Source organism: Chanodichthys erythropterus, chromosome 5 (assembly GCF_024489055.1).
Source record: "Chanodichthys erythropterus isolate Z2021 chromosome 5, ASM2448905v1, whole genome shotgun sequence".
Taxonomy (NCBI): Eukaryota; Metazoa; Chordata; class Actinopteri; order Cypriniformes; family Xenocyprididae; genus Chanodichthys; species Chanodichthys erythropterus.
Genome location: NC_090225.1, coordinates 30355115 through 30382555, shown reverse-complemented (window position 1 = coordinate 30382555; position 27441 = coordinate 30355115). Strand labels below are relative to the sequence as shown.

Here is a 27441-nt window from a genome sequence, read left to right as displayed (position 1 = left end):
AGGTCAAGTTTTGCATGAACAATACATGTATGGTATACCACAGTAGATATGTTTGCACGGCTATCTCTGGGGATACATACCATGCATACAGACTGAGATATGGTGAACGGATGGTGATGTTTATGTTGATCTGCAGTCACAGGCATGGGAATATTGGCTAATTTATATGCATTCATGCATGCATGCATTTTTCCCCAATAAGTAGAACGACATGATTTAGTATTGATAACTTTTTCCATGCAAAAACAACAATATTGTGATATGACTGTTTCATGATAGGGAATTAATAATAAACCCTTATTGCATAGTACTACTGTAGATTATGTTGTTTAATTCTGCTTTTGACTTTTTATGACTTCTCAACTATTCTTTCCTAAAATAGCCATACAAGATCAAATCCACCTACAAGGCACTCGCTGCTATTCCTACAAATACTCTGCTCCTGGAACAGCAGGTGAGCAGCTTTATCTAATTACTCAAAATGACAGCTATTATTTAGTGTTCAATTAATAAATGGATCTCATTCAGTGTCATTTTAAGCCATTATATCTTTGTTATTTTTTTGGATTCCATGCAATTGTGTCGTCGGTAAAGATACCAATGGAGGAGGTTGAAACTGAATCATTGATTTTTATTTCGTTGATGGACAGCAGAATGAAATTGCTCATAAGTGGTCAAATGGGACCTTAAAAGAACCAGCAGAATGAGTCATCCACATTGCATACTTCATTAGACATTATAGGAGAGGTTAAAATGTACTGAACAGGGTCAGTATAAGATGCAAGCAGACACATCTTTGGGATTTAGTAACTTCTACAACCTCATTCTACCCACTTGTTAAGCTCAAGAAAATATTGTATCATTAAAAGATTAAAGCTTCAACTACATGTCTTAATTTCCTTGCTGAAGGCTATAGATGAAGATGTCAACAAGAAAGAGGCTTTGCTCAATCCTGCGGACAACTATTCTTGGGAGGATCCACACACAGAGGTAGAATGAGACCAAAACATCTGAAATAGCTGTGTATGACAGTATACTGTGCGGTGGCTGGTACAACCAATAGAGTTTTTGCTTTATCGAGATATATTTCAGTACACTCTAAAAAACACTGGGTTGTTTTAACTCAAATATAAACCCAACAGTTGGGTTGAAAATTTAATTAAAAAATGTAACCCAACGGTTGGGTTTGTGCCTGTTTGACCCAAATTAGGGTTGAAACAACCCAGTATTTTGTAGAATGTACACAAGACTGCTTTACATTATTTTACGTGTAAAACAACAAAGAAATATGAGATGTGCACCAAATAAAGTTCAGGGCAAACTTCTTAACTATCCTTTTTATATTTAACTTTTTTGGTTTTACCTCGAGTGTAGTCACAGCTTTAGCTCTATAATGTAACGAGTGCCAAACACTCTCAGGATGGGCCAAACAATAGGGACAGTGGTTGCCAAGGTGGGCCTGGCATGCATCTTAGCATTGATAACTGTTTTTTTTTTTTAATGGAATGAATAATACAATGAGATGAAGTACCATTAATTTAAAGGGTTATTTCAGCCGAAAATGAAAATTCTGTCATTAATTGTCATTAATTACTCGCCCTCATGTCGTTCCACACCCGTAAGACCTTCATCTTCAGGACACAAATTAAGGTATTGTTTTTAAAATCTGATGGCTCAGTGACGCTTCCATTGTCACCCAGAAAGCTACTAAAGACATATTTAAAACAGTTCATATGACTATAGTTGTTCAACCTTAATGTTATGAAGTGATGAGAATACTGTTTGTGCTCCAAAGAAAAACAAAATAAAGACTTTATTCAACAACATCTAGTGATGGACGATTTCAAAACACTGCTTTGTGAAGCTTCGATGCTTTATGAATCTTTTGTTTCAAATCAGTGGTTTGGAGCGTGTATCAAACTGCCAAAGTCACGCCCCCCAGTGGTGAACCATTGAACTTTTGAAACACTTATCACGTAACGAAGCTTCGTTTACTGAAATCACATGACTTTGGCAGTTTGATACATGCTCTGAACCACTGATTCGAAACAAAAGTTCTACCAGAAAGACTCAGGAGGCAAAATGACGTAACACTGATATTTATTACCAAACGGTAAGCAGAATATATAGAAAGTTTGTGATCTTTGGCGTAGGCCCCGTCCGTAGCTCACGATACTGAGGGTTGCAGACGTTGCGTATCCTGCCTGAAGCTGAAGGCAGGGGCGTAGCCAACCCCCGAGGAGTATGGACAGGGACCATCCTGGTGGTGGTGGGGAGGATGGAGGTGAAAGTTTCCGTCAGCATCTGCGAACTCAGACAAGCGTAAGTGCTGATCTTTTATACTCCAAGTGTTAGATAATGATTGGTTAGATCTGAATTGATAAGTGACGTAACATTTGAGTCTTCCCAGCAGAACTTGCGCTAGAGCTTCATTTCTACCAGAAAGACTCAGGAGGCAAAATGACGTAACACTGATATTTATTACCAAACGGTAAGCAGAATATATAGAAAGTTTGTGATCTTTGGCGTAGGCCCCGTCCGTAGCTCACGATACTGAGGGTTGCAGACGTTGCGTATCCTGCCTGAAGCTGAAGGCAGGGGCGTAGCCAACCCCCAAAAATGGTGGTGAGACGTGACTGCCGGGACGGAGCCCACTTCCCCTCAAAACTGTGAGGGGGAATGAATACCCACCCGAGAAGAATCTTGCAGTTCCTGAAACAGAGAAAAACATATTAAAACGTAAAAGGAAGAGAGCGACAAGGAAAACAAGCAACACGGAGAGGAGGCCGCAGTCGGCCACGCAGCCACGATAGGCTACACAGAGACAAGGCCGCGATCGGCCACACGGCCACGATGGGCCACACAGAGACAAGGCCGCGATCGGCCACACAGCCACGATAGGCCACACAGAGACAAGGCCGCGATCGGCCACACAGCCACGATAGGCCACACAGAGACAAGGCCGCGATCGGCCACACGCCACGATAGGCACATAGAGACAAGGCCGCGATCGGCCGCACAGCCACGATAGGCCACACAGAGACGAGGCCGCGATCGGCCACACAGCCACGATAGGCCACACAGAGACAAGGCCGTGATCGGCCACGCAGCCACGATAGGCCACACGGAGACAAGGCCACGATCGGCCACGCAGAGACAAGGCCGCAATGGGCCACACAGCCACAATAGGCCACACAGAGACGAGGCCGCGATCGGCCACACAGAGACAAAGCCGCAATGGGTCACACGGCCACGATAGGCCACACAGAGATGAGGCCGCACGAGCCCCCAAAAATTGAACAGCTATAGAAGCTGGAAATGATTAAATGAAATACGAAAACACCACCACCAGTATTTGCATGATTTTACCTTAAACTTGACTTGAGAGAGCTTGTTGAGCTTCGAGGATGGTTTTAGAATCTGGTCTAATATAGGATTCGAATGCAGAGGAGGACCATCTGCCCAGGAGCTTGATGGCTGAAGATGAAACTCCTCGTTGGGCTGCTGTGGTGGCAGCCCCGATCCTAAAAGAGTGACCAGTATATAGCGAGGGGGAAAGGCTGCAGCTTTCTATGGTGGTAGCTAAATGAGTCCTGAACCAAGCTTTAGTGAGGGGTGCTCCATCAGGTAAGAGGAAAAGGGGAAAATGATCAAGAGTTTTAGGCCGGACTTTGAGATATTTGATCATGGAATTGAAAGGACAGAAGCTGTTATTAAGTTTAGAAAAGGTTAGAGTGACACCAGATCCTTGAGAATCATTCTTAGAATGCTTCAGAAAAAGAGTAAAGAAATTGGGTGAAAAACCTAAATCAGAAAAAGACAGACCAAGGGCAGGATTGAAATGTTTAGAATCTGAAGTAAATTCCCCTGGGCGCATGAAACCGTAGAAGGCTGATAGAAACACTGCTTCCAGCAAAATGTTAATATAAGGGGAAAAGAGACCATTGCGGATGGAAAGAATTAATCTTTGTAAAATAGACAAAGTAATTGGAAGGCGGTGATCTGGAGGTTTGCTGGACGAGTTAGCCATCCCTTTGAGTAATAAGCGAATGGATGGCACGGAGAAAAGACTTGGGTAATTAGGATTAAAATATCTTGCATAAAATTGAATGCCTGCGAGCGACCTACGGATGGAAGAAATTTTAAGTTTGCGATTTTCAAAATTGTGAACTAGAAAAGCACAGACGGTCGATATTAGAATGGGAAATAAAGAAATCTGAAGGGAAAAACAAAACATAAGAAATGAAGACCATGCTGAAGTATAAGCTTTAAGTGTGGAAGGAGCCACGCCTTTGGAGATATAGTGACTAGCCGATTTGAGCAATTGGTCTAATTTAATATGATCCTTGCTAGTGGAGGGCATGGTGTTGGATCCTGATTGGCTGAAGGGCAGAGCCGTCTGAAAGCCTGGAAACGAAAGCGAGAAAGAGAGTCAGCAATGATATTACGGTGACCAGGAATGTGCGCGGCCAAAATAATAAAATTATGAACGACGGATTGCCAAATTAAACGTCTTAGAACTGGCATGATCAACAGAGAGGAAGATCTACCTTTGTTGATGATAGCGACCGTGGCTTCGTTATCGCAAAACATCATAATACGTTTGCGAGACCACTCGGAGCCCCAGAGAACACTGGCTACCGCCAAAGGGTAGATTTCATGAAGAGCGGAAGAGACGGAACCTGATTCAGGCTTGGGAAATGCTTTTGGCCATTCCTCGGCAAACCATTGCCCTTTAAAAACCCCCCGAAACCGATAGAGGGGGCAGCGTCAGTGAACAATTGCAAATCTATGGATGATTCAGGAACATCATTATAGAAAAAGGAAATACCGTTCCAATGATTTATTAAGCGAGACCAAAAGCTGAGATCAGACAAACACCCTTCGTCTACCTGAATTGGGTCGCTTAATTTTGGCACGGAGTGCGCGAGAGTTAACAGCCGAGAAATAAATGTCCTGCCTTGAGGAATAATACTCATAGCGAAATTTAAGTGACCGAGCAGAGAAAGCATGTCGCGCTTAGATACGGAAGGTAACGAAGAAAGAGTTTCCAGAAACTCCCTAATTCGTAAAAGCTTCTCGTTTGGAAGAGAGGCTTGCATGTTGACAGTATCGAGTAAGATGCCGAGAAATTCTAGCGAAGTTGAGGGGCCCATGGTTTTTTCCTCTGAAAGGGGAACGCCGATATCACTAAAAACTTGCTTAAGCGTGTCGAGAATTGAAGATTGGGAAGAAGGAAAATCGATCAGCAGAAAATCGTCGAGCAAATGTAAAACGAATGGAAGTTTACAGGCGTTTAGCAGGATCCAACACAGGGCTTCAGAAAGAGAATTAAAAATATGGGGACTACTTCTACACCCGAACGTGAGCCTCACTGCAAAGTAAAATTTTGATTCCCATCTAACGCCGAATAATGCCCAGTCGGAGGGGTGAATGGGCATAGTCTTGAAAGCATCAGTAATGTCGGCTTTAGCCAGCCAAGCGCCTTGACCGGCTATCTTGATTAAATGAATGGCATGGTCGACTGAAGCATAATGCAGAGAAAACGGAGCTAAAGGGATTAGTTCGTTAACACTTGCGGTATGAATAGAATGAGGAGAAGACATGTCGAAGATGAGACGTTTTTTACCAGAATATTTACGAGTAGCAACGCCGATAGAATTGATCCGAAAAGGAGAAAAGGGAGGAGAAGCAAAAGGGCCAATAACGTAACCTTTATTTACTTCCTTCTCTAACAGAGCTGAAACCACATCAGGCTCTGATAAAGCGGATCGAAGGTTTTTTGTCACAAAAGAAGATGTAAGATGGGAAAGGATGCCCACCCGAAACCCTTGAGACAGACCGGTGATTAAGTAATCAACGAAAGTTGGATCGGGGTGAGAAGAGAGGTAGCTAGAGAGGACTGGAATATTAATAGGTGTTGATGGGTGTCTGTTCAGAATTTTTTCTGAATTTGGGTCTTCCCTCGGGTTGCTGGCCTGTACCGGCGAGGGCAGACTGATTTCGGGTGTGGATCCTTGCAAAAGCTACAAATATGAGCAAATTTACATTGAGAAAAGGAACACACAGACTCATTGAAATTATTACATAGGCTAATGCCGTTAAACTCCACAATAGGGCGACCTTTACGGTCGAGAGGAGCGCTTACGTTTTCAGCACTATGGACAGCGGCCGGGTCTTTAGTAGCGAATGCTTTAGGGCAGAATGAAGCCGAGTGTCCGTGAGCGCTACATATAGTGCATGCTAAGATCTTTTGACCGCCAAAATGACGGACGAGCAGTTCGGTGTCGGTAACTGACCAGTTCAGTTTTGTGTTGTACAGGCAAATGTAAGAAGCGGATTTGGCAGAAAAAGATTTGTGATATTCGTAAAATAGAGTTCCTCCATATCTTTGATTAAAATCCGCCATCATGGTTAGGTAAAGATCGAGCTCTTCCCTTCGATCTGGGAACACTTGGCACAGAATGTCTCGGTAGATGCTGAAAGCAATAACGAATTCGCCAAATGAGAGATTTCGTTGTAATCTGGGATCGGACGTTTTGAGAAAGACTGCCACGTCACCACAGTCAACCATTTGTCTGTCAGCTGCAGGTGAAGGAAGCAATAAGGTTGCCAGGTTTATGTTCTTACCTTGGATGATGTTAGCTCTTATTTGGGGTGACACCGTTACTGCAGCAGGTGAAACAAAACTCCTACCAAACTCTTGAGCTGGAACAGCCGTGGAGAGACTGAAGTTTGGCGTAGCGGGCACGGCCGAAGCATGTTGGAATGGCGTCTGGATCGTAAGAGAAGCTGGCAAGGCAGAAGAGGTCGAAGGCACACACGATGAAAAGTTTAATCCGGCAGGTGGAGGAAAATCCGTTGGAGTTGCTAGAGCGCTTGGAAAAGAATTTGCTGAAAGGTTAGAGGACGCAAAGGAATTTTCAAATTTCGAAACCTTTGATTCTAAGCCTTTAACGGTGTCAGAAAGGCTTTGAACAACCTGAATGAGCTGCGAATTAATATCCACAGGTCCGGAAACGGTCGGAGGAGATGTTATCCGTGCAGACTGCGAGGATCTTTTGGCTGAATGTGGAGAAGACGACTTGGCGGCCCTCTTCTTTCCGACTTGTTTGGTGTGGCCTGACGGCGCTGAAGTTGAAGCAGCGGTGTCGGCCGTGATAGGTGGACTGCCTAGGGTATTTTGGGCCATGAGAAGCAAGTCTTCTCTGGATAATCCTTGGCTGACCGGGATTCCGACAGCCTCGAGAGTGTTGATTATTTTGTCCGAGGGCCACTGAACCCATGAGGTGTCGCGGCACTGAATGCGCGTACTACGACGCAGGGGAAGAGGAGATGGTGGAACGAAATCCTCCTCGGAATCTGAATAATCGCACACGGTATATCTGTTAGAAGACATAGCAAATTGGTTTGCGACTGACGCTCCGTTAACTGAAAGTTTCCGTCAGCATCTGCGAACTCAGACAAGCGTAAGTGCTGATCTTTTATACTCCAAGTGTTAGATAATGATTGGTTAGATCTGAATTGATAAGTGACGTAACATTTGAGTCTTCCCAGCAGAACTTGCGCTAGAGCTTCATATTCGTAAAGCTTCATGAAGCAGTGTTTTGAAATCGCCCATCACTAGATATTGTTGAATAAAGTCTTTATTTTGTTTTTGTGGAGCACAAAAAGTATTCTTGTCGCTTCATAACATTAAGGTTGAACCACTGTAGTCAAATGAACTGATTTAAATATGTCTTTAATAGCTTTCTGGGCACTGAAAGTGTTAGAAGGCCTTACTGACCCATCAGATTTTATCAAAAATATCTTAATTTGTGTTCTGAAGATGAACGAAGGTCTTACAGGTGTGGAACAACATGAGGGTAAGTAAATAATGACAGAATTTTAATTTTTGGCTGAACTAACCCTTTAAGTATTTAATTCCCTGGACTTTCCAAAACTAGTATCTCTTTTTAATATATAAAATATATTTTTATTTTGGTGAACTGTCCAGCAAAATGAACTACATTCTGATATTGTACCAGTATTGTGATACATTTGAATGTTAGATTTCTTGCCTGATGTGTGAAAAGACAATGTTTGTGTGCAGATGTGCTCTCCTGCGCAGTTGCGTCAGCAGTCTGCAGAACTGTACGCAACCATTGATGAAGTCCTTGAGGATGCGATCAGAAAGGTGAGCTGCCACCATAATACACTCTGCTCAAAGCAGACTTCAAAAATATTCCATTTATCTACCAATTTTCATGTTTTAATCTTTTTTTTTTCTTTTTTTTTTTTCAGCGTCAATCAGACCATGTGAACAAAGCCAGTGTGAAGTCTTTGGCAGTGGAGACGTCAAGGGTATGTAATTAAAGATTGACACTGGGAATTATCTCATCGTCATTTTGATTATCCACAATGGCATCGCTTTCAGCCAAATCATAAATTATACCGCTTGTCTAGGTATCAATCAGTGTATCTTGGTCTTTGCCACAAGAATAAAACTTTGACTGAGCTACAGTATAAATTATATTTCCTCATCCATTAAAAATAAATAAAATAAAAAAGAGAATAGATTATCATGTTGATTACAATTTCCTGATTATTTTCAAACAATACCTCTGTTAGCAACACGAGATGAAGAAATCAGTCATCCACTCTGACTAACATGATCAATCTTAGCCAGGAGCATTTTAGTCCCTGCTGTTCAAACCCAGCTTGCCATTTTGACTCACTGTACTTGCTTTGAAATTGTGAGCTGCTGAGTTCTTTCTTAAATCATTCTTTTCTCTTTTATTCTGAATTTCTAAAGTCACAGACGTCATCACCATCTCCAAAACTGTTGGGACGGGAAACAAGATATGTGAGTTTTTCCACTGATTTCTGTACATATTTTACAGTCAGAAAAAGGCAAATCTGACAAATCACTAATAAAGTCTGAGTTCTGGAAATATTCTTATTTTGCAGTCCTTCATATTGAAATGCCTTCTCAGAGCTCTTGTAACATTGCTATTGTAAGACTCTGATAACACCTAATTTTTGCTTTAGTCTAGGTCCAATTCTACTATCCAAAGTCTTTTTGTGTGCCAGTGAATCTGAGCACACAAGCCAATCAAGAATCCAGATTTCACAACTAGATTTTAGATCCAAGAGAGAGAAAACTAATTGGATGCATAGTCTTTGATGTCAACAAGGAAAAATATTGGAAGCATTTTCTCCCTCCTTTTAAATGTTGATAAGCCTAGTCATCTTAATGCACAACTGTATAGTTGCAGTTTTAGCTGCATTTTCCCTGCTGTTCACAATCCTGTCAGAAGAGACCTGCAAGCCATTTTGAGCTCTCAATACACCACTCCAGAAACATGGGTAATCAAAGTAAATGTCTGTTATTCAGTCAGATCCAATCACATTATTCAAACTTTGTACTACCCATTCAGTATGCTAAGCTAATGCATTATGTCTTTGAATATAAAGTGTACATATTCCAACAACTTACCTGGAAACTGGACCCTTTTTCTATTGCTAGGATCTTCATTAACTTTTTGTTTATGATGAGAAGTGATTTGTATGAAACTGCACGTATTCTGACCTTTATTGAAGTATTATTCACTTTATAATAATGGTATTTTAGATGTTGTTTACTTTCTGAGAGCAGAATTTCATCTCGCTTGGACAAGTTTTTATTGTCATACACAAATTACAGCATTGGGAGATTCAGTTTGCTCCTGTTGCTCCACAGATTTTGGCAATAGAAAAATTTAATGGAATATCACAAACTCCAAAAAGATTACAGACATAGAGTGGTCCAAAGATGAATGTGATATGAAATCACTTCAAATGATATTATAATAATTAAGAGCATATTGTGGAATCACTTGTTTGAAAACTATTTTTTAATACATTGGATATATTGTCAAATGTAAAATAATGTAGAATATACACAGTTTTATATGCAGATGCATTTCATTACTGACTCTTTTATAGATGTCATGGGTAAAGCCATCTTTGTTTTTTCTAGGCAAGCTCTCCTTTTCAACCCTCTGTAACTCCTGAAAAAACATTGGTAAGCATGTTTTTTTTTTTTTTATCAAATGCATTTGATCATCATATTTATTTGCATTGAAAATGTTACTTCAGATTCTGCTCCATTTTGTAGTTCAGTATGGAGTGGAGATTTTGTAAAATTAACTATTTAGGGTATGGATCGTATGCGCCAGAGAAACAAGTACGTGCTGCAATCAGAACGTTGTGTTTGAACTTCCGTTTTTGCGGTAGCTCTGTATAGTTCTATGGCATCGCTGACGAAGAGTAATTAACTGGTGAAGTGCACATAAAGACTGATCAAAATGGCAGAGAGAATTAAATACGTGACTATTATGCTGTGTACTAAGAGCATATATTCTTCATGAAAAAGGTGAAAGTACAAAAATCCTACATAAATTATGAACACTGTAGCTGGATGTACAACCCCGATTCCAAAAAAGTTGGGACACTGTACAAATTGTGAATAAAAAAGGAATGCAATAATTTACAAATCTCATAAACTTATATTTTATTCACAATAGAATATAGATAACATATCAAATGTTGAAAGTGAGACATTTTGAAATGTCATGCCAAATATTGGCTCATTTTGGATTTCATGAGAGCTACACATTCCAAAAAGGTTGGGACAGGTAGCAATAAGAGGCCGGAAAAGTTAAATGTACATATAAGGAACAGCTGGAGGACCAATTTACAACTTATTAGGTCAATTGGCAACATGATTGGGTATAAAAAGAGCCTCTCAGAGTGGCAGTGTCTCTCAGAAGTCAAGATGGGCAGAGGATCACCAATTCCCCCAATGCTGCGGCCAAAAATAGTGGAGCAATATCAGAAAGGAGTTTCTCAGAGAAAAATTGAAGAGTTTGAAGTTATCATCATCTACAGTGCATAATATCATCCAAAGATTCAGAGAATCTGGAACAATCTCTGTGCGTAAGGGTCAAGGCCGGAAAACCGTACTGGATGCCTGTGATCTTCGGCCCTTAGACGGCACTGCATCACATACAGGAATGCTACTGTAATGGAAATCACAACATGGGCTCAGGAATACTTCCAGAAAACATTGTCGGTGAACACAATCCATCGTGCCATTCGCCGTTGCCGGCTAAAACTCTGTAGGTCAAAAAAGAAGCCATATCTAAACATGATCCAGAAGCGCAGGCGTTTTCTCTGGGCCAAGGCTCATTTAAAATGGACTGTGGCAAAGTGGAAAACTGTTCTGTGGTCAGACGAATCAAAATTTGAAGTTCTTTTTGGAAAACTGGGACGCCATGTCATCCGGACTAAAGAGGACGAGGACGAGGACGAGGACAACCCAAGTTGTTATCAACGCTCAGTTCAGAAGCCTGCATCTCTGATGGTATGGGGTTGCATGGGTGCGTGTGGCATGGGCAGCTTACACATCTGGAAAGGCACCATCAATGCTGAAAGGTATATCCAAGTTCTAGAACAACATATGCTCCCATCCAGACGTGGTCTCTTTTAGGGAAGACCTTGTATTTTCCAACATGACAATGACAGACTACATACTGCATCAATTACAACATCAGTGCTGCGTAGAAGAAGGATCCGGGTACTGAAATGGCCAGCTTGCAGTCCAGATCTTTCAGAATGGGATAACATTTCTATTCCTAAACTTGAGCAACTTGTCTCCTCAGTCCCCAGATGTTTGCAGTCTGTTATAAAAAGAAGAGGGGATGCCACACAGTGGTAAACATGGCCTTGTGTTGATGCCATGAAATTTAAAATCAACTTATTTTTCCCTTAAAATGATACATTTTCTCAGTTTAAACATTTGATATGTCATCTATGTTGTATTCTGAATAAAATATTGAAATTTGAAACTCCCACATCATTGCATTCTGTTTTTATTCACAATTTGTACAGTGTCCCAACTTTTTTGGAATCGGGTTTGTAAATAATTGTATGAACAATATTCCTTGGTAATCACAGCGTGCTGATATGCAGCCATATCGCTCGGGTATGAGTGTGATATTGCATTTTTACAACAGTTCGACGGCACAATTGTGTAAATAAATACATTGAAGCTTATTATAATATGTAGAGTAGAGTATCATGGTATTATGAGAGAGTGATTGACTAAATGAGTACCTGCATCTACCTCAGCATTCATTCTTCAGTTCTCAAGTGTCCATAATATTATACACATTATAAAAAAATCAGTTTGCTGTCTGCTTAGGAAAGTGAGATCTTTGTCTTTAAAAAAAAAGACATTTCAGCCCATTACAGCCCTAAAACAAGTTCCTTCTTTACAACCAGTCCCTTTCAATTTGCTACTGTCTCACTCATAAAGCCGCCATCTAATGGTGTAATAATGTACTGTAACTTTCAGTGTTACATCTTCATATCACAATAAATAATGGACTACATTCCGTGACACAACAACAGTAGTATTTGTAAAATATATGGTGGATTTGCTCAACCGCACGCAGAGTGATACAAATGGTGAAATAGTACAATACTTAAGGAATATCACACAGCTCTCAGCCAATTGCATTTGAGAACCAGAAAGATCTGTTATGTAAAGTAAATTACACCTACTGAAATATTTAAACACACAAATGCAGTAACAAAAAATTGTCATTAACAATATTTCCAAAAATACTGTATTTTTGAACACTTTGGTTTTGTATCTAAGACATTCCATACCCAACAGGAGAAAACAATAGGAAAAGCATTCCGTGAGATAAAGGATTTTCTAGGCCAAAGGAAGCCAGGATTAGTTTGAAAGGTATTCCATATCGTTGAATGTAATTCATATGTTTAATTGTGAATCACTGCTAAGGCTGTGAGCAGAGAGCAGAGCACATTGCTGTTCTAGACGACACATACTAGGTGTTGGCTGTTGAAATCTTTAGCTTATTTTGGAAATTATTGATTTGTATATATTTTTTTCTTGTTTATCTGTCTTAGACAAAGCCTGGAGTTATTAGACCACTTACTGCAACATTCAGAGTTACAGATGATAAACAACATGATGAAGAATTCCACCCAAATCCTTTCAAGAACCTTCAAGAGAACAAATCCAGTCGTTACCAGTACAAGGTGCGTTTCTCTGAAGATTCATGCGCCGTCAACAAAAACTCAAAATCAAACTAACAGCATATGTCATCACATGCAGAATGAATGTGGGAAGATATCTTTCATGTTGCAAAATGGTGTAACGGTACATGTATTTGTAATGAACCGTCACAGTTCGGTGCATACAGTCAGACGACGAATACAGTCAGTCACATGTGATCCACACTCCAATCCAGAAGGGGGTGTGCGCGGTAATGCAACACTGTTTGCTAACCGCCACAACAGGAAAAAGCGCAGAAGAAGAGACAATCTATGCACCAACCCAAAACAAGAGTTCAAATGGCACACAAGAGCTTGCTAATAGCACATAGGCTGAGTTTCGATTAATTTTTGTGACACGCACCACAAACGTCAAGCAAAGGAAATGGCACAAAGCGGCATCCTGTTTTTTTTTTTGTTTTTTTTTCATAATGTTTTATTTTTGTCCCTTTATAATTTTGTGAATGATGTCTTACTCTTATGTTTGACCATAAATGATGGAGTATTTTAAGTTGTTTCTGCTGTTATAATGAGACCATATCTTTTGGCATTGTGCCGATTTGTGTGGTGGAAGTGTCACTACTACAGTCCAGTTATGAAATAAGTGTGTCCCGGAAATGGGAAGCAGGTGCCGGTTCACTCGCTGTCTCCTTGTGAAAAAGTGAAGTAGGCTCTTTTTCTCTTTCATGCTCATCTTTCTTGAATAAGAGTAATGCATCCATCATTGTCACCGCATGTTAATGAACACTCATGTGCAAAGAAAATGACAACAGGCTACAAACAACATGTTAATCAAACCAATAAGTTTGAAAACAGATGTTGCATTTTAAATGACTAAATACCACTAGGTGGAACAAACTGTAATTTGCACAAAACATCTGTTCATAATAAATGAAAAGATACCTAGCATTTGGGGATTTGTTGCTTTTGAACTCGTATCGAGCCGTGACATTTGTGTACCGCTACAACCTCAGCATAAGGTATGGAATTCATAACGAGCAGATGTACAAAAAAGGGGGTGTATATGACACATATGTAATTCATAGACATGCCACATGAAGGAGGTTATTATAGATTTTTTTAGAAAATCATCTAGATTTTTTTAAATGCATGTGCTATAAAGCCTAAAAATAACATTAAGTGCAATAATAATAAAAAAAATATTTTAGTTAATCTATCCTCTTACTGTAATTTTTGAATAGGTTCAATTGCATCTTTTTGTCCCAGTAGATCCATGTGATTCATTCTGCATTAAAATGAAAGACATTATTTGCACACACTGTCTGTATTGTTTTAGCATCAGATTTACTAAAGGAATTATGCAGTTTAGGCTCTGCAGTTCAAATGCAACCACAAAATGTGTGCTGAACACTATATGCACAAAGCAGTTTCAGATTCCTTCCTCCGCTAGATGGAGGAGGACGCAGCATCTGACAATCTGACATGCTTTTCAGGCATAGGCTGTTGAGCCGGTATGGTCAGGAAGGGAAAGTCCTACCTAGTGAGGCATGCTTAAAATGCATGTTAGCAATTATATTGTACTTTTATTTTTCAACTTTTCAACTATTGTTTCTTGATGTGGTTAGATTCTTGTCCTGTGACTCCTGTCACAGCGCATGAATCTAACCTCAAAGGATATATGTGCAGTACTGTAGGCAATGCTGTAAATGTCCATGAATATGGCCGTGAATAGAGATCAGCATCAAGCTTTAAAAAAAGAAAAATGCAAAAGTATCACAGCATGTGACATGTGTCATATATTCCAAGTGATGAATGGGTTTGGTGAAAAATGGAAATTTATTGTATTATTTAATAAAATTCCTGATCTTGGCTGCTGGTCTTCTGTCCTCGACTGTGCGTTCAGCGCCGCAGTTCACTCCGACTCACCTAGAAATAACACACAAGTTATGAGAAATTAAGATTGATAAAAACACGACATGAAATATACAATCCGTCTACTTTCCTCTCTGAGATGTCACAACAAGACATCTTCACATTCAAATCTCTCAACTGTCATTCTGACTGTGAAGAACATACATGGATACTCTTATGGGATTTTTTTTTCATCTTGTTTTCTCACAACTTGTGTGTTTTTCTGGCCGCTAATGAAGGCTCATGAAGGCTCAGTCGAGCACAGAAGATCAACAGCAAGGTCAGGATTTTCATTAAATAATACATTAAATGCCTTTTTTTTTCCACCAAAGCACATCATATACCCGCAGAACATGTGGGATATATGACACGTGTCTCATGGTATCATTCTGTGATCCTTTTGTGTCTTTTTGTTGGTCGCTATGTTGGTCGCTATTCACTGCCATTATATGGACCATTATATCCCATTATATATAATTTTAGGGTGAACTTATCCTTAAAAGACATCTTTTTTGAAACAAAATTCTGTTTATCGCCTGAGTCCCTTCGCCACTAATAGTTCATATGCAGTACCACACACAAAAGTGTCACAGACGTTCAGTTATTTTTTTTCCAATTGTTTTGACATTTAGAGTCTATCAATCTGTCTGTCTGAATACAATGTCCAGCCCTTCCATTATGTGTTGAGGTTTTATATCAAGGAACAAGCAAATCAAAGGGTCAACATTCCATATGTAGCCCACTTCAGAAGGAATTTGAAATGTGCCCCTGGAAATGATTCTTCAGAGCTGCAGCATGTCCTGCTGGGTTTGACTCATTTCCAGCGGGATCAGGAAGTGCACGCATCACTAGAACCCAATGTCATGAGCAATCCCCCACATCAGTACATATGTAAAACCCACAAGATAAGATCACACTGATGACAGACCAAACATATTGCTGCAGAACCCTCAGAGAGAAGAAGACGAATCAAGCTATTTATAATGCTGATTAACCCTAAACACAAAAACTAAATAAATAAGATTTTTCTCTTTTCTTCTGACATCCCATTCGAATGAGGTGACTTTGGTCATGCACACATATTATTTTTCCATTTACAAAATAAGTCTTACTGGTGTTGAAAACTAAGCACCTTTTCAATATATAAAGAAATAATTGTGGTGGGTAATATAGTACTTAAATTGCTTCTGATGGATTTGGTCACTCTTGAGTCATTACTAGAGGGTTACTATGATCTTTACTTTAGAATAAAGGAATATTTCCTGATCATAAATGTAGAAGTGTGGTTAAAATCAGTCTCACCAATCTCGCTAATACACTGTTTCGGTAGTGACATGAAAATGCAGGGCACATTTTTTTTTTTCTTTTCATGATTTAAAAAATAAATAAATATATTTTTGTTCACTTAAAAAAAAAATCAAAATCAAAAATATTTTTAAAAACAAGTTGAAATTCAGGGTTTAGTACGGAAGAGGATTAGGGCCAAGCAATAATAAAAAATTAAAACCATCTCGAGATTAAAGTTGTTAAATTTCGAGAAAAAAGTAAAAATAAAATGTTGCGAATAAACTCATTAAATTACGAGAAAAAAATCATTAAATTTCGAGAAAAAGTCGAGATAAAATGTTGAGAATAAACTCGTTAAGTTATGAGAAAAAAAACTTGTTAAATTTCGAGAAAAAAGTAAAAATAAAATGTTGCGAATAAACTCATTAAATTACGAGAAAAAAACTCATTAAATTCGAGAAAAACGTTGAGATAAAATGTTGAGAATAAAGTAATTAAATTACGAGAAAAAAACTTGTTAAATTACGAGAAAAAAGTCGAGATAAAATGTTGGGAATAAACTCATTAAATTATGTGAATAAAGTTGTTAAATTATGAGAACAAACTCGTTATATTTCGAGAAAAAAGTCGAGATAAAATGTTGAGAATAAAGTCATAATTTAATGAGTTTATTCTCAACATTTTATCTCGACTTTTTTCTTGAAACAATGTGTTTTTTCTCATAATTTAATGAATTTGTTCTCGTAATTTAACAACTTTTTTCTCGTAATTTAACGAGTTTATTCTCAACATTTTATTTCGACTTTTTCTCAAAATTTAACAAGTTTTTTTCTCTTAATTAAATGAGTTTATTCTCAACATTTGATCTTGTTTTTCTTTAATCTCGAGATGTTTTTTTTTTTTATTATTATTGCTTGGCCCTAATCCTCTTCCGTAGTTTAGGGTTCGGGACAAATACCTTACAACTGAAAGTACCCAATAAATGATGACTTTATATATAATAATCTTACTGATATTTTAAATATTGTGGGATTCAATAGATAATAAAAGTATCTTAGTAAACATCTAAGATTTGAATACTTAAATGCTTTTTAAATGTGTTTTTGGTTGTGGGACAGCAGTTTACACCAATTCTGTAGAATGGCCCACACTTTTTCCACAGACAGATAAAAAATTAATTAAGACAAAGACTGGGAGGAAGGACAAGCCAAAAGAAATTCTGAAAAATGTAAAATTTCCTTTTTAAAATTATGGAGAAAATGATAGAGGATAAGGATCTTGATACTATATGTCACAATGCAATGCAATAGAAAATCTACATGCATTTATTTCACAAGAAATTTATATTAGTAAAAATTATCTTGGGTAGAAATTATTAGAACTGTTTCAAATATTTACGAATTCCTTTAGAAGGATGTTGTAACACTTGAGTCATTAACATCCAAAACCTTAGAAAAACTTCACTTTTACAGTGATTTCATCATTAGTTTACATATTCATGTGTTTTTCACTTTAGAATTCTGTTCCAAATAATTAAAATGAAAGGATTTGATCATGTTTGAGTTACTTGTAGTTTAACACGATGTTTACTTTAGAATTAATTATACATTATGCATTATTCACATAAATTTTGAGCTTGTATATAGTAGGTCTTAGTAGTCCTCTGGGAGGAATGTAAATAATAATAGTTACTGATTAGCTAACAGTGAACAACCACATTCAACTGAGAGCTATTACTTACTAATTCATTCATCAGAGTTTCTTGTTAGTTAATAGCAGTTACTAGAATATTAATATTGTGTTAGTGTAGTTATTCATTAATGATGGAACAGTACTCTAAAGTGTTACCAGATTAATAAGTACAGTAATCTAAGCACTCTGTACTTCCTCTATTAATTAATTATTATTATTATTTTTTTTTAGAGTAACTTACCCTACACTGTAGTGACATACATTAAGCCACATTTTGGCTTATGTCTAAAGGAAATGTATTGATTAAGTTTGATAAGGTCTTTATAATAAATAATCTTTTTACTTTGTATGAATGTTGTTGTTTTTGATTAATATTAAATCAAAATGTATAAAACCATAAATATATTTAGAGAAAAATGAATAATTTTGGCTGTAACAAAAGTCTTCAGTGTGAGATCCCCTCAGTGTCCGCCATGCACCCTTGATGCATACTTATGATTTTTGATTTTCTATGATTGTTCACCCCGTATTTTCCGTCGGCACAGAATCATGTGATAAGACAGCGGTGATGATCAAACAAACAAAAAAAATCATAGAAAATTTGAGCTCTTGCGTACGACGTCTTTCCCATACGCAAGCTTTTAGAAGCTATCTATGGTTGAGGATGCCAGTGTTTTGACACCTTAAACACTGTATTTATCTCTTAACAGGCTTTTTATACAATCACAGACAGAAAAAGTCATCGGGATTTGTCACAAAATTATTGTGTTTGAAGAGGATTACAGATACAAGAGATGCATTTATTTCACTCTCTGACGTGTGAATGTCTTCAGACTCCCCTTCATCATGACATTTAAAAACCACTTCATGTGTGTTTGACATTCACACCTCATTTCATTTCCACTCAAAAGGCATTTGTATAGCTGTTGTCCTATTAATAATAATTCTTTTGTGAAATCCAAAAGTAGGATGCACTAAATGACGCTTTCAGGGGGATTCTTGTTGCCTACACATTGAACATGTAGAATGAGTTAAAATAATTTTTACATTTAAAAATTTCATTTTCTTGTGAAATAAATGCATGTAGATTTTCTATTGCATTTATAATATTTTTTACCCTAATTTTAAAAAGGGTTGAAATTGTACATTTTTCAGAATTTCTTTTGGCTTGTTTTTTGAAAGATTGGATTCAAAAAACAACAAATCTCACAAATTATACTTGAAATATTGTTAAAATTGTAATTATTATTGATTTACCTGTGAAAACTTAAAAAAAAAAAAAAAAAGAAAAAGCAAAAAAATGTATTTACAAGGTAGATGTAAACAAAATCTTAATAGGTCAATGTAACCCACATTAAATTATTAATGTGTTTCGGTAGTGTCAAACAAATTTGGATAGAGGAAAAATATTCAAAACTTCCTGAAAATACAATATGAGAATTAATTGCATGGTTACTAGAAATGTGTACCTTGGATATTATACAATTTATACATACAAAATTTGTGGAAAAATACTTTTTTTTTTTTCATGACCCATATAGGAAATGCTCAGTTATGCTAATAATCTACAGTAGTGGCCACAATTGATGCTCGGAGAGAATATTTGTTTTTAACGACCATACAAGTTCGATTAAACAATCAACATATGAGGGAAAAACATTAAACTTGATTAAGGCATGTATCTGACAAAACTATTTGGCAAAAAAGGCACAGGATTTATTGACTATGGCATTACAGTTATTAATATTTGGTTGGTTCTTTCTTATTTTTGCATGTGTTCACAATTTCTTTGTATGATAGCCAAGCCAAAATTCATTGTTTTATAAAAGAAATAAAACAACTGACTCCAAGAACAATTACGCATTATGCTTACAAAATCTTTAACAATTTTTGAATGATATTTGAATAAAGGACAATGTCAATTATCCTAGGCAGGACATCACATTTATCCACAACTGTAAACTTTTAAACTAAAGTCCTCATCCTCAATAATCATGACCTACTGGAAAAGAAAATTCATGAAAATGCAGGGGTCCAAAGGTGAAAGATGATGGAGAAGTATAAGTGAGATGATCTGTTAACACATTCACAGTCAGGACAGATGGGGTTTGTCTGTCAGACAGCGTCCAGAACTTGAGTCTGTCATTAATTTAAAACCCACAGCTCTGTCAGTACTGTGGCTGAAAAATATGCAATGCTTTTGAATGGTTGAAAAGGCGCCTGTCTTGTAAATAACCTCAATGAGTGTGTTTAAATCTAGTGTAAATATCCTTAAATCAACCGTTTTATCCTTAAAAGAATAATTCCTCCATAAAAAAATAAAAAAAAATCCAATAAACTTTTGCATTATAACTTTCAAATGCCACATTTTGTGGACACTGTCTGTACATTACCGCCATAATGTATTTGTGAACTAATCTTATAAAGAACTTGTGATGTTTGGGCTGCAAAGATAAATAACATTAATGGGCTCTCGCTGCCATACAATATTTTGTTGAGCAGAGCAAAATGGCTTTCATCCAAAGGAAACTCCAAGGCTTTTCTTGGCAGAGACGTTTATTTTGCACACAGCTTATCAACATTCAATTTTTCACTTCCTATATGCAGAGGAGGTCTGCTTTATTCTCTAGAAAATAAATCACCTTGCCAAAGCAAGCTTGCAGCATCATTAAATTTGTAAATGAGTTTATAAAAGCTATTTGCTTATGTATTCAAGCTGTCAATGTGACAACATAACTAGACAAGCTATAAGCGCAGTAATGCCTGTGGTGTTGACCGCTGTTAATCTAAGCAGCTGTACTTCATTTACATAGATAGACTGACATTTGCAAATGAATAACAGCAGTCATGAGTTTGCTTGTGTGCTTTTCAGCATTTCTCCAATAGCCGATCTTGTTACCTTAAATGAATTATTCCTGTCTGATTAGGTTGATGCAGTCACATGAAATGATCTTTTTGACTTGATCCTGATTTCTGAAGGGTCATGTGACACTGAAGACTGGAGTAATGATTTGCATCACAACAAATTACATTTTCAATTATATGGAAAAATTTATTTTCAATTCAATGTAATAATATTTAATAAAATAAAAACAGCTTTAAACTATCTAAACTTGTGACCCCCAGTGTATACAAATAAAGATATTTGACAAATAGAAATGGAATTATGAGTCCCTTAACCTGTTAGCCAGCAGCCCCACTTTTGGAAAATCCCAAAAAATGACATACCCAAACTAAAACAGATACAGTTCATGAACCCTTTGCACTAAAAGCATAAGTAAGGTCTCATGTGAAAGCAGACACTTTGCAGTTTATGGTAAACTCATAATTAATTATTGTCACAATGAAGAAAATAGTTAAAAATAGCTTTGAAATTTTGAATAGTTATTAGAAATTTATTTTTATGAAATATATTTATGAAAAAAAAATAAAAGTGAAGTTGGCCTTGTGGCAATCTAGAAATGCACTGCAGCTAAAGCCACATGTCTGACCATGTTATATTTCAAATCTGAAGATGATAGATTTAAAACTCTGAGTTTTATGACATGTTTTTCAAGACCATGTAATGACACTTTATTTAGAAAGGACTCTAAAATGTTAACTGATGTTTATTGTCATCTATTCAAGGGTATTGTCGATATGGTGTTTGTGGTGCTAACAGTCCCATTCAGATTCAGTCTCCCCTGAACACATTCACACCTCTCCAGCCATCTTATGGCTCTTATTCTTTTCTTTTGTCTCTATTATAATTACTGATGTTCTATTCAAGATGATTTAATCCCTCATTTCATTCACCAAAATTCCGACTTCACCTTCTTTCAAACTGTATCTAATGCCCTTCTTGGAAAAAAAAGAGAGAAAAAAAGTGAGCTTTACGATTAAAAAATGATTTATTTGCATCAGCTCAGAACAGGAGCATCCCTGGGCTTGTTAGCATGTTAGCTTAGCACACCAACAAAACACGACAATTTATACGTTTAAAACCACGTTTTTGCTCCAAACTTACTAGTCGATTGTTTTAAATAACCTTCTTTGATGTGATGTGGCTTTGGATCAAAAATCAGACAGAAAATATATCATTTTAGGCTATTCTGCACAATGAGAAAAGCTATCTCGATTAGCATTGCATTATAAATATAATCTACTATTATGAATACCTGACATGGCGTGAAGAACACAGATGAACCACATATCGTCACAATCGTGTATTTACTACTTTCAAAAGTGACGTTCTGTATGTTTATATCAATGATTATAGCGATGTCTGGTAGCCTCTGTTAGTTCTGTGTATGTCACATGACTGCCTCTTGTTCATGCTGTATAATTTGTGGACTTAAGGTGCACAGAGCGCCCCCCGGCTTTGGGTATGAGTTGGACACACAGTAGTCAGTGTATACAGCGCTCATATGACGAAAACAGCGCGTTTTGGGTAAAAATGGAATAAATATTACTCCTCTGTATAGAAAATTGACATAAACGTATGACAGTGCATCAATATTTCTCCAAATGTGCATGCTTTTAAGCTAAAAGCCCCGAGAGATGTTATTTTGTGGAGTTTTTTCATGATGATCGTACAGAGTTTTTTTCTCAATGGCTGAAGCTGACGCTCATATTTCAATGAAAAGGTAACGACTCCGTTTCTCATATTCATAACTCCCCGCATATTAACAAATAACGGTCACTATACGATGTTGAGTGTAAAATAAAGATTAAAAATTTAAGCTTGAGTCTTAGATCTTTTTAATGATGTATAGTTTGTCAAAAAGGGGGGCTATATAAATTATTATTGTAAATAAAAAAATATATAGCATTTTTATACATTTATATATCTCTTTTCTCAGCACTTAAAGCACTTTATATATGGAATCTACTCAACCACCAACAACGACACCTCAGACTGTCAGACGACAGATTGTTTTATTAATTATAATTCACATGCATTTTGTTTTGTTGACTTCAATATTATTGCTGATCATTTTTGAGTCACTTTTGATTCATTTTGAAAAAGGGGAAGGGTTTGAGACCCCAGGGGGAAAACTGACAAGTACAAATACTGTTTGTGGGTTATGTTTAACAGTGGTTGGAGACATCAATTTCACATCAGTTTACATTTTACGTAAAGCACAAACATAACATATCTTTATGGTAAATGCTAATGCTTATATTTAGTAATAAATTTGGACAAAAAAAGTTGGAAAATTAAATAAAAAGAATAATAAAAATGATCAGTGACATTTGCCACAATCATATTTGCACTTTTTCAAATCTCTAAAGCATTATAAATGATGTCTTGATGTTTCGAGTCTTTATGATTATATTTCTGTGCTCACAAAGCTGTCATTATGGCACAGACATGGAAATCAAAATGTAATTGTAATTGTGACGTGAAAAGCTCCCAATATCAGAGCCCCATTTGACCAAGAGGAGCTCAGCTCCCTGTACGGCTCTGTAGTTGAGATGTGATCTCATTATACCTAATTGATGGCTTGGATGACATGTGACAAGAGGGAGTACAATAAACAGCAGGTAAATTAGTAGCTGTAATGAATGATAAGATGGAGAAGTAAGGCTAAGAGTGATTTATAGCCCATCAGAGTGCTGAAAAGTCCATTTAGACAATGTCTACTGACGTGAAGTAGGTGGAGAATATTCAAGAATAACTGGTGAATATTATATTAGAAAACTGAATTTGACAGAGAACTTATGCATAATGTATCTAAATGTATAAGATCAGCAAAGTAGCTCATAGCCTCCCAAAAATGGTTTTATTCTATTTTATTTCTTGAATATCCGAATCTTGCCTCATTGTCATGTGATAGAAATATTTTCCCATTATTTGTATGCCCAGATCCTTCATTATCCATTACTGGACATTGTTTAATAGGGTTCGGATGAATCATGGTGGCCCTTGGCGGCGGTTGATATTTTCCGGCCACTAGAGAGCGAGATATTGAGTGCTTAGCTTCTCTCAAGATCTGTCTGTAGCTGATTAAGTGTTTGTGGATTGGCTTAGAATGAGCGACGAGAGCCGTGCTCAGTGTCACCCTCCATCCTGACTGAGGTATCTTTTTTTTCTTCTTCAAAGAATCAGAGGGAAACATTTATCTTTCTTCTGTTTTCTCCTGGAATCTTTCAGAAAGAGTATTATGTATTGTCTTGCTGCTATTCTTTCTATCTCCTTTATTATCGAAGAATATAGAGAGGTGAAAGAACATGATTTAAACTTACATTATCCACATCACTAACAAAACAGCATTATGGTAATACCATGTTTTTTTTTTTTTTTTTTGATAGTATCATGGTAGTCTTTGGTGTAAATACCATGGTATATGAATATTGTAATTAATTAGGGCTTTCTGCACCTAACCTCGATTATCATTGTTCTAAACCCCACATTTAACCCAGCTTGTAATTTAGAAATGGGGTTAGCACTGTATTTTACCCAGGGTTATGGACATTTTGAGCTGTTAACCTTGCATTGCAGTGCCAAACAGCCAATCACATGCACTATATTCCCATGCTTTGGAAAGTCACAGAAATGTTTTGTATAAACAAAAGGCTATGTTTCAGCATTTGAGAGGCAAAATGTAAAATGGTGAAGAAAATGTGACAATTGGAGTGAAGAGACCTTTTCATTCTTAGTCGGAAAAGTCGATTCAGGATAAACTTGATAGCACAGATGGTGATATATATAATACGAGGATGCACAATGCTAGAGCCTCCCTGTAAATACAGGTACATAAGATGCATTGACTCATTAGGTTTGTGCTGATGAGCTGAGACTGTGTCCTGGCCATAGTTCAATGTTGTGGCAGGAGGAACATAACGTCAGGGAATGAGCATATGACAGTAACTGAGACGTTCCCTTTCTGTCATCATGTTCAACGTTATGTCGACTGACATTAGGGGTCCCTATGGAAAGAGTCATAACCACTGAACTGTGTTACGAGTATTGGCGACGCTGATGCTGGCAAGCTGTAGCTGGCCCACTGGCAACTGCCCTCGCTATGTTGTAAAATATTTGCTGTAACTCCCACCTGATAAGGGATTGGGCTACTACAGAAGCAGAGAAGGGGCAGAGCAAGATCTGCCAAGGGAAAGACATGGGTTTACTGACAGGGAAACTGTACCGTGGAAGAATACACATATGGGATCACCAGGAAGGAATCACTACATACAGTGGGCACGGAAAGTATTCAGACCCCCTGAAATTTTTCACTCTTAGTTATATTGCAGTCATTTGCTTAAATCATTTAAGTTCATTTTTTCTTCCTCATTAATGTACACACAGCACCCCATATTGACAGAAAACACAGAATTGTTGACATTTTTGCAGATTTATTAAAAAAGAAAAACTGAAATATCACATGGTCCTAAATATTCAGACCCTTTGCTCAGTATTTAGTAGAAGCACCCTTTTGATCTAATACAGCCATGAGTCTTTTTGGGAAAGATGCAACAAGTTTTCCTCCTTGCAGATCCTCTCCAGTTCTGTCAGGTTCGATGGTAAATGTTGGTGGACAGCCATTTTTAGGTTTCTCCAGAGATGCTCAATTGGGTTTAAGTCAGGGCTCTGGTTGGGCCATTCAAGAAACAGTCACGGAGTCATTGTGAAGCCACTCCTTTGTTATTTTAGCTGTGTGCTTAGGGTCATTGTCTTGTTGGAAGGTAAACCTTTGGCCCAGTCTGAGGTCTTGAGCACTCTGGAGAAGATCATAAAGCCCCAACTGGTGGAGGGCTGCAGTGATGGTTGACTTTCTACAGCTTTCTCCCATCTCCCAACTGCATCTCTGGAGCTCAGCCACAGTGATCTTTGGGCTCTTCTTTACCTCTCTCACCAAGGCTCTTCTCCCCCGATAGCTCAGTTTGGCCGGACGGCCAGCTCTAGGAAGGGTTCTGGTCGTCCCAAACATCTTCAATTTAAGGATTATGGAGGCCACTGTGCTCTTAGGAACCTTAAGTGCAGCAGAAATGTTTTTGTAACCTTGGTTAGATCTGTGCCTTGCCACAATTCTGTCTCTGAGCTCTTCAGGCAGTTCCTTTTACCTCATGATTCTCATTTGCTCTGACATGCACTGTGAGCTGTAAGGTCTTATATAGACAGGTGTGTGGCTTTCCTGATCAATTCCAATCAGTACAATCAAACACAGCTGAATTCAAATGAAGGTGTAGAACCATCTCAAGGATGATCAGAAGAAATGGACAGCACCTGAGTTAAATATATGAGTGTCACAGCAAAGGGTCTGAATACTTAGGACCATGTGATATTTCAGTTTTTCTTTTTTAATAAATCTGCAAAAATGTCAACAATTCTGTGTTTTTCTGTTAATATGGGGTGCTGTGTGTACATTAATGAGGAAAAAAAAAATAACTTAAATGATTTTAGCAAATGGCTGCAATATAACAAAGAGTGAAAAATTTCAGGGGGTCTGAATACTTTCCGTACCCACTGTATGGGGCACCTAGCCCAGTACAGGGGCTGCACACAAGTACTGGGCCTGATGTTGAACTCCTTCACAGAGTCCGACTGCTGGAGGATTCTGGAAAATACTCTAATTCAGGGTTTGCCACAGCTGGGGAACTCTCGTGGAGAGCACAGAGGGCACTGGCATCCCCACTAGAGGAGAATGGCACTGCAAGCGAGACACCAAGCCAGTCTTACTGGACTTTACTTGTTTGTGCTCAACACATGGGAAGAAACCAGCTCCACCCAGACATTATAGAATCTCACAAAGGTATTAGGTGTAACCCAGCCTGCAGTCCTGATGATCAGGTTGTGCTTTTCTAGTTACCTACCGTCTATTGCAACATGATGTGTAGCAATGGCGGCAACATACACTTTCAAGGTGGAGGGCAACGGCCTTCACTGTAAGCTCAACTAGTAGAGGGAGCTCTGGCTTGAGTGATACCACTGGTGGTAGGCCACTTAAGTCCACTACTTCCTGTCCCGACGCCACAGATGGAGGTTCCAGAGGTCTGGGCAAGGGTGCCACATGGTTCTTCCTCCCTGAGAAAGAAGGTCCTTCCTCAGAGGAATCCACCAGGGAGGGGTTGTCACAAGGACCAGGTCTGGGTGGGCCAGTAAGGTGCATCCATCAAGACCTCAACAACCAATGCTCCTTGTCCTCCTTGACCTTGCACAGTGTGTGCAAGCAGGCTCATTGGGGCAAATGCATATTTGTGTAGGCCCCAGGGCAGCTGTGTGCAAGCCTGCCTGAGCTGAGGGGTTCCTGTGGGAGGATTCCTGGGAAGCAAACAGGTCTACCTTGGTTTCCCAGAATCAACTATAAATCAGCTGGACCTTCAGCCATATGCAACCATCACAGCATTGTCCGTCCGGACCAACATGTGCTTGCCCTGATGCACAAAACTGGCGCAGGGCAAGCAGCACTGGCAGCAACTCCAGGCAATTGATATGCCACTGCAGTCGAGGTCCTGTCCAGGAGCCCAGCCCATTCTGGAGGCATCTGTTGTAACAACAAC

The 27441-nt window shown here is 38.1% G+C and overlaps 1 protein-coding gene across 4 annotated transcripts in view; it reads left to right on the top strand.

The window, feature by feature from the left end:
* Window positions 1–27441, top strand: part of mlip (muscular LMNA-interacting protein) — a 61490-nt gene that overhangs the window by 29613 nt on the left and 4436 nt on the right. Inside the window, exons 5-12 of one of the 4 annotated variants that reach the window (XM_067386865.1) lie at window positions 383–454; window positions 910–990; window positions 8093–8176; window positions 8284–8343; window positions 8795–8845; window positions 10001–10045; window positions 12961–13092; window positions 15219–15259. In XM_067386865.1, coding sequence (XP_067242966.1) covers window positions 383–454; window positions 910–990; window positions 8093–8176; window positions 8284–8343; window positions 8795–8845; window positions 10001–10045; window positions 12961–13092; window positions 15219–15259 — 566 coding nt within the window. Of the gene's footprint in view, window positions 1–382; window positions 455–909; window positions 991–2153; window positions 2323–5738; window positions 5878–8092; window positions 8177–8283; window positions 8344–8794; window positions 8846–10000; window positions 10046–12703; window positions 12779–12960; window positions 13098–15218; window positions 15260–27441 lie in introns of those variants that run through there. The other 3 variants (XM_067386866.1, XM_067386864.1, XR_010895233.1) reach the window with 3 other exon arrangements.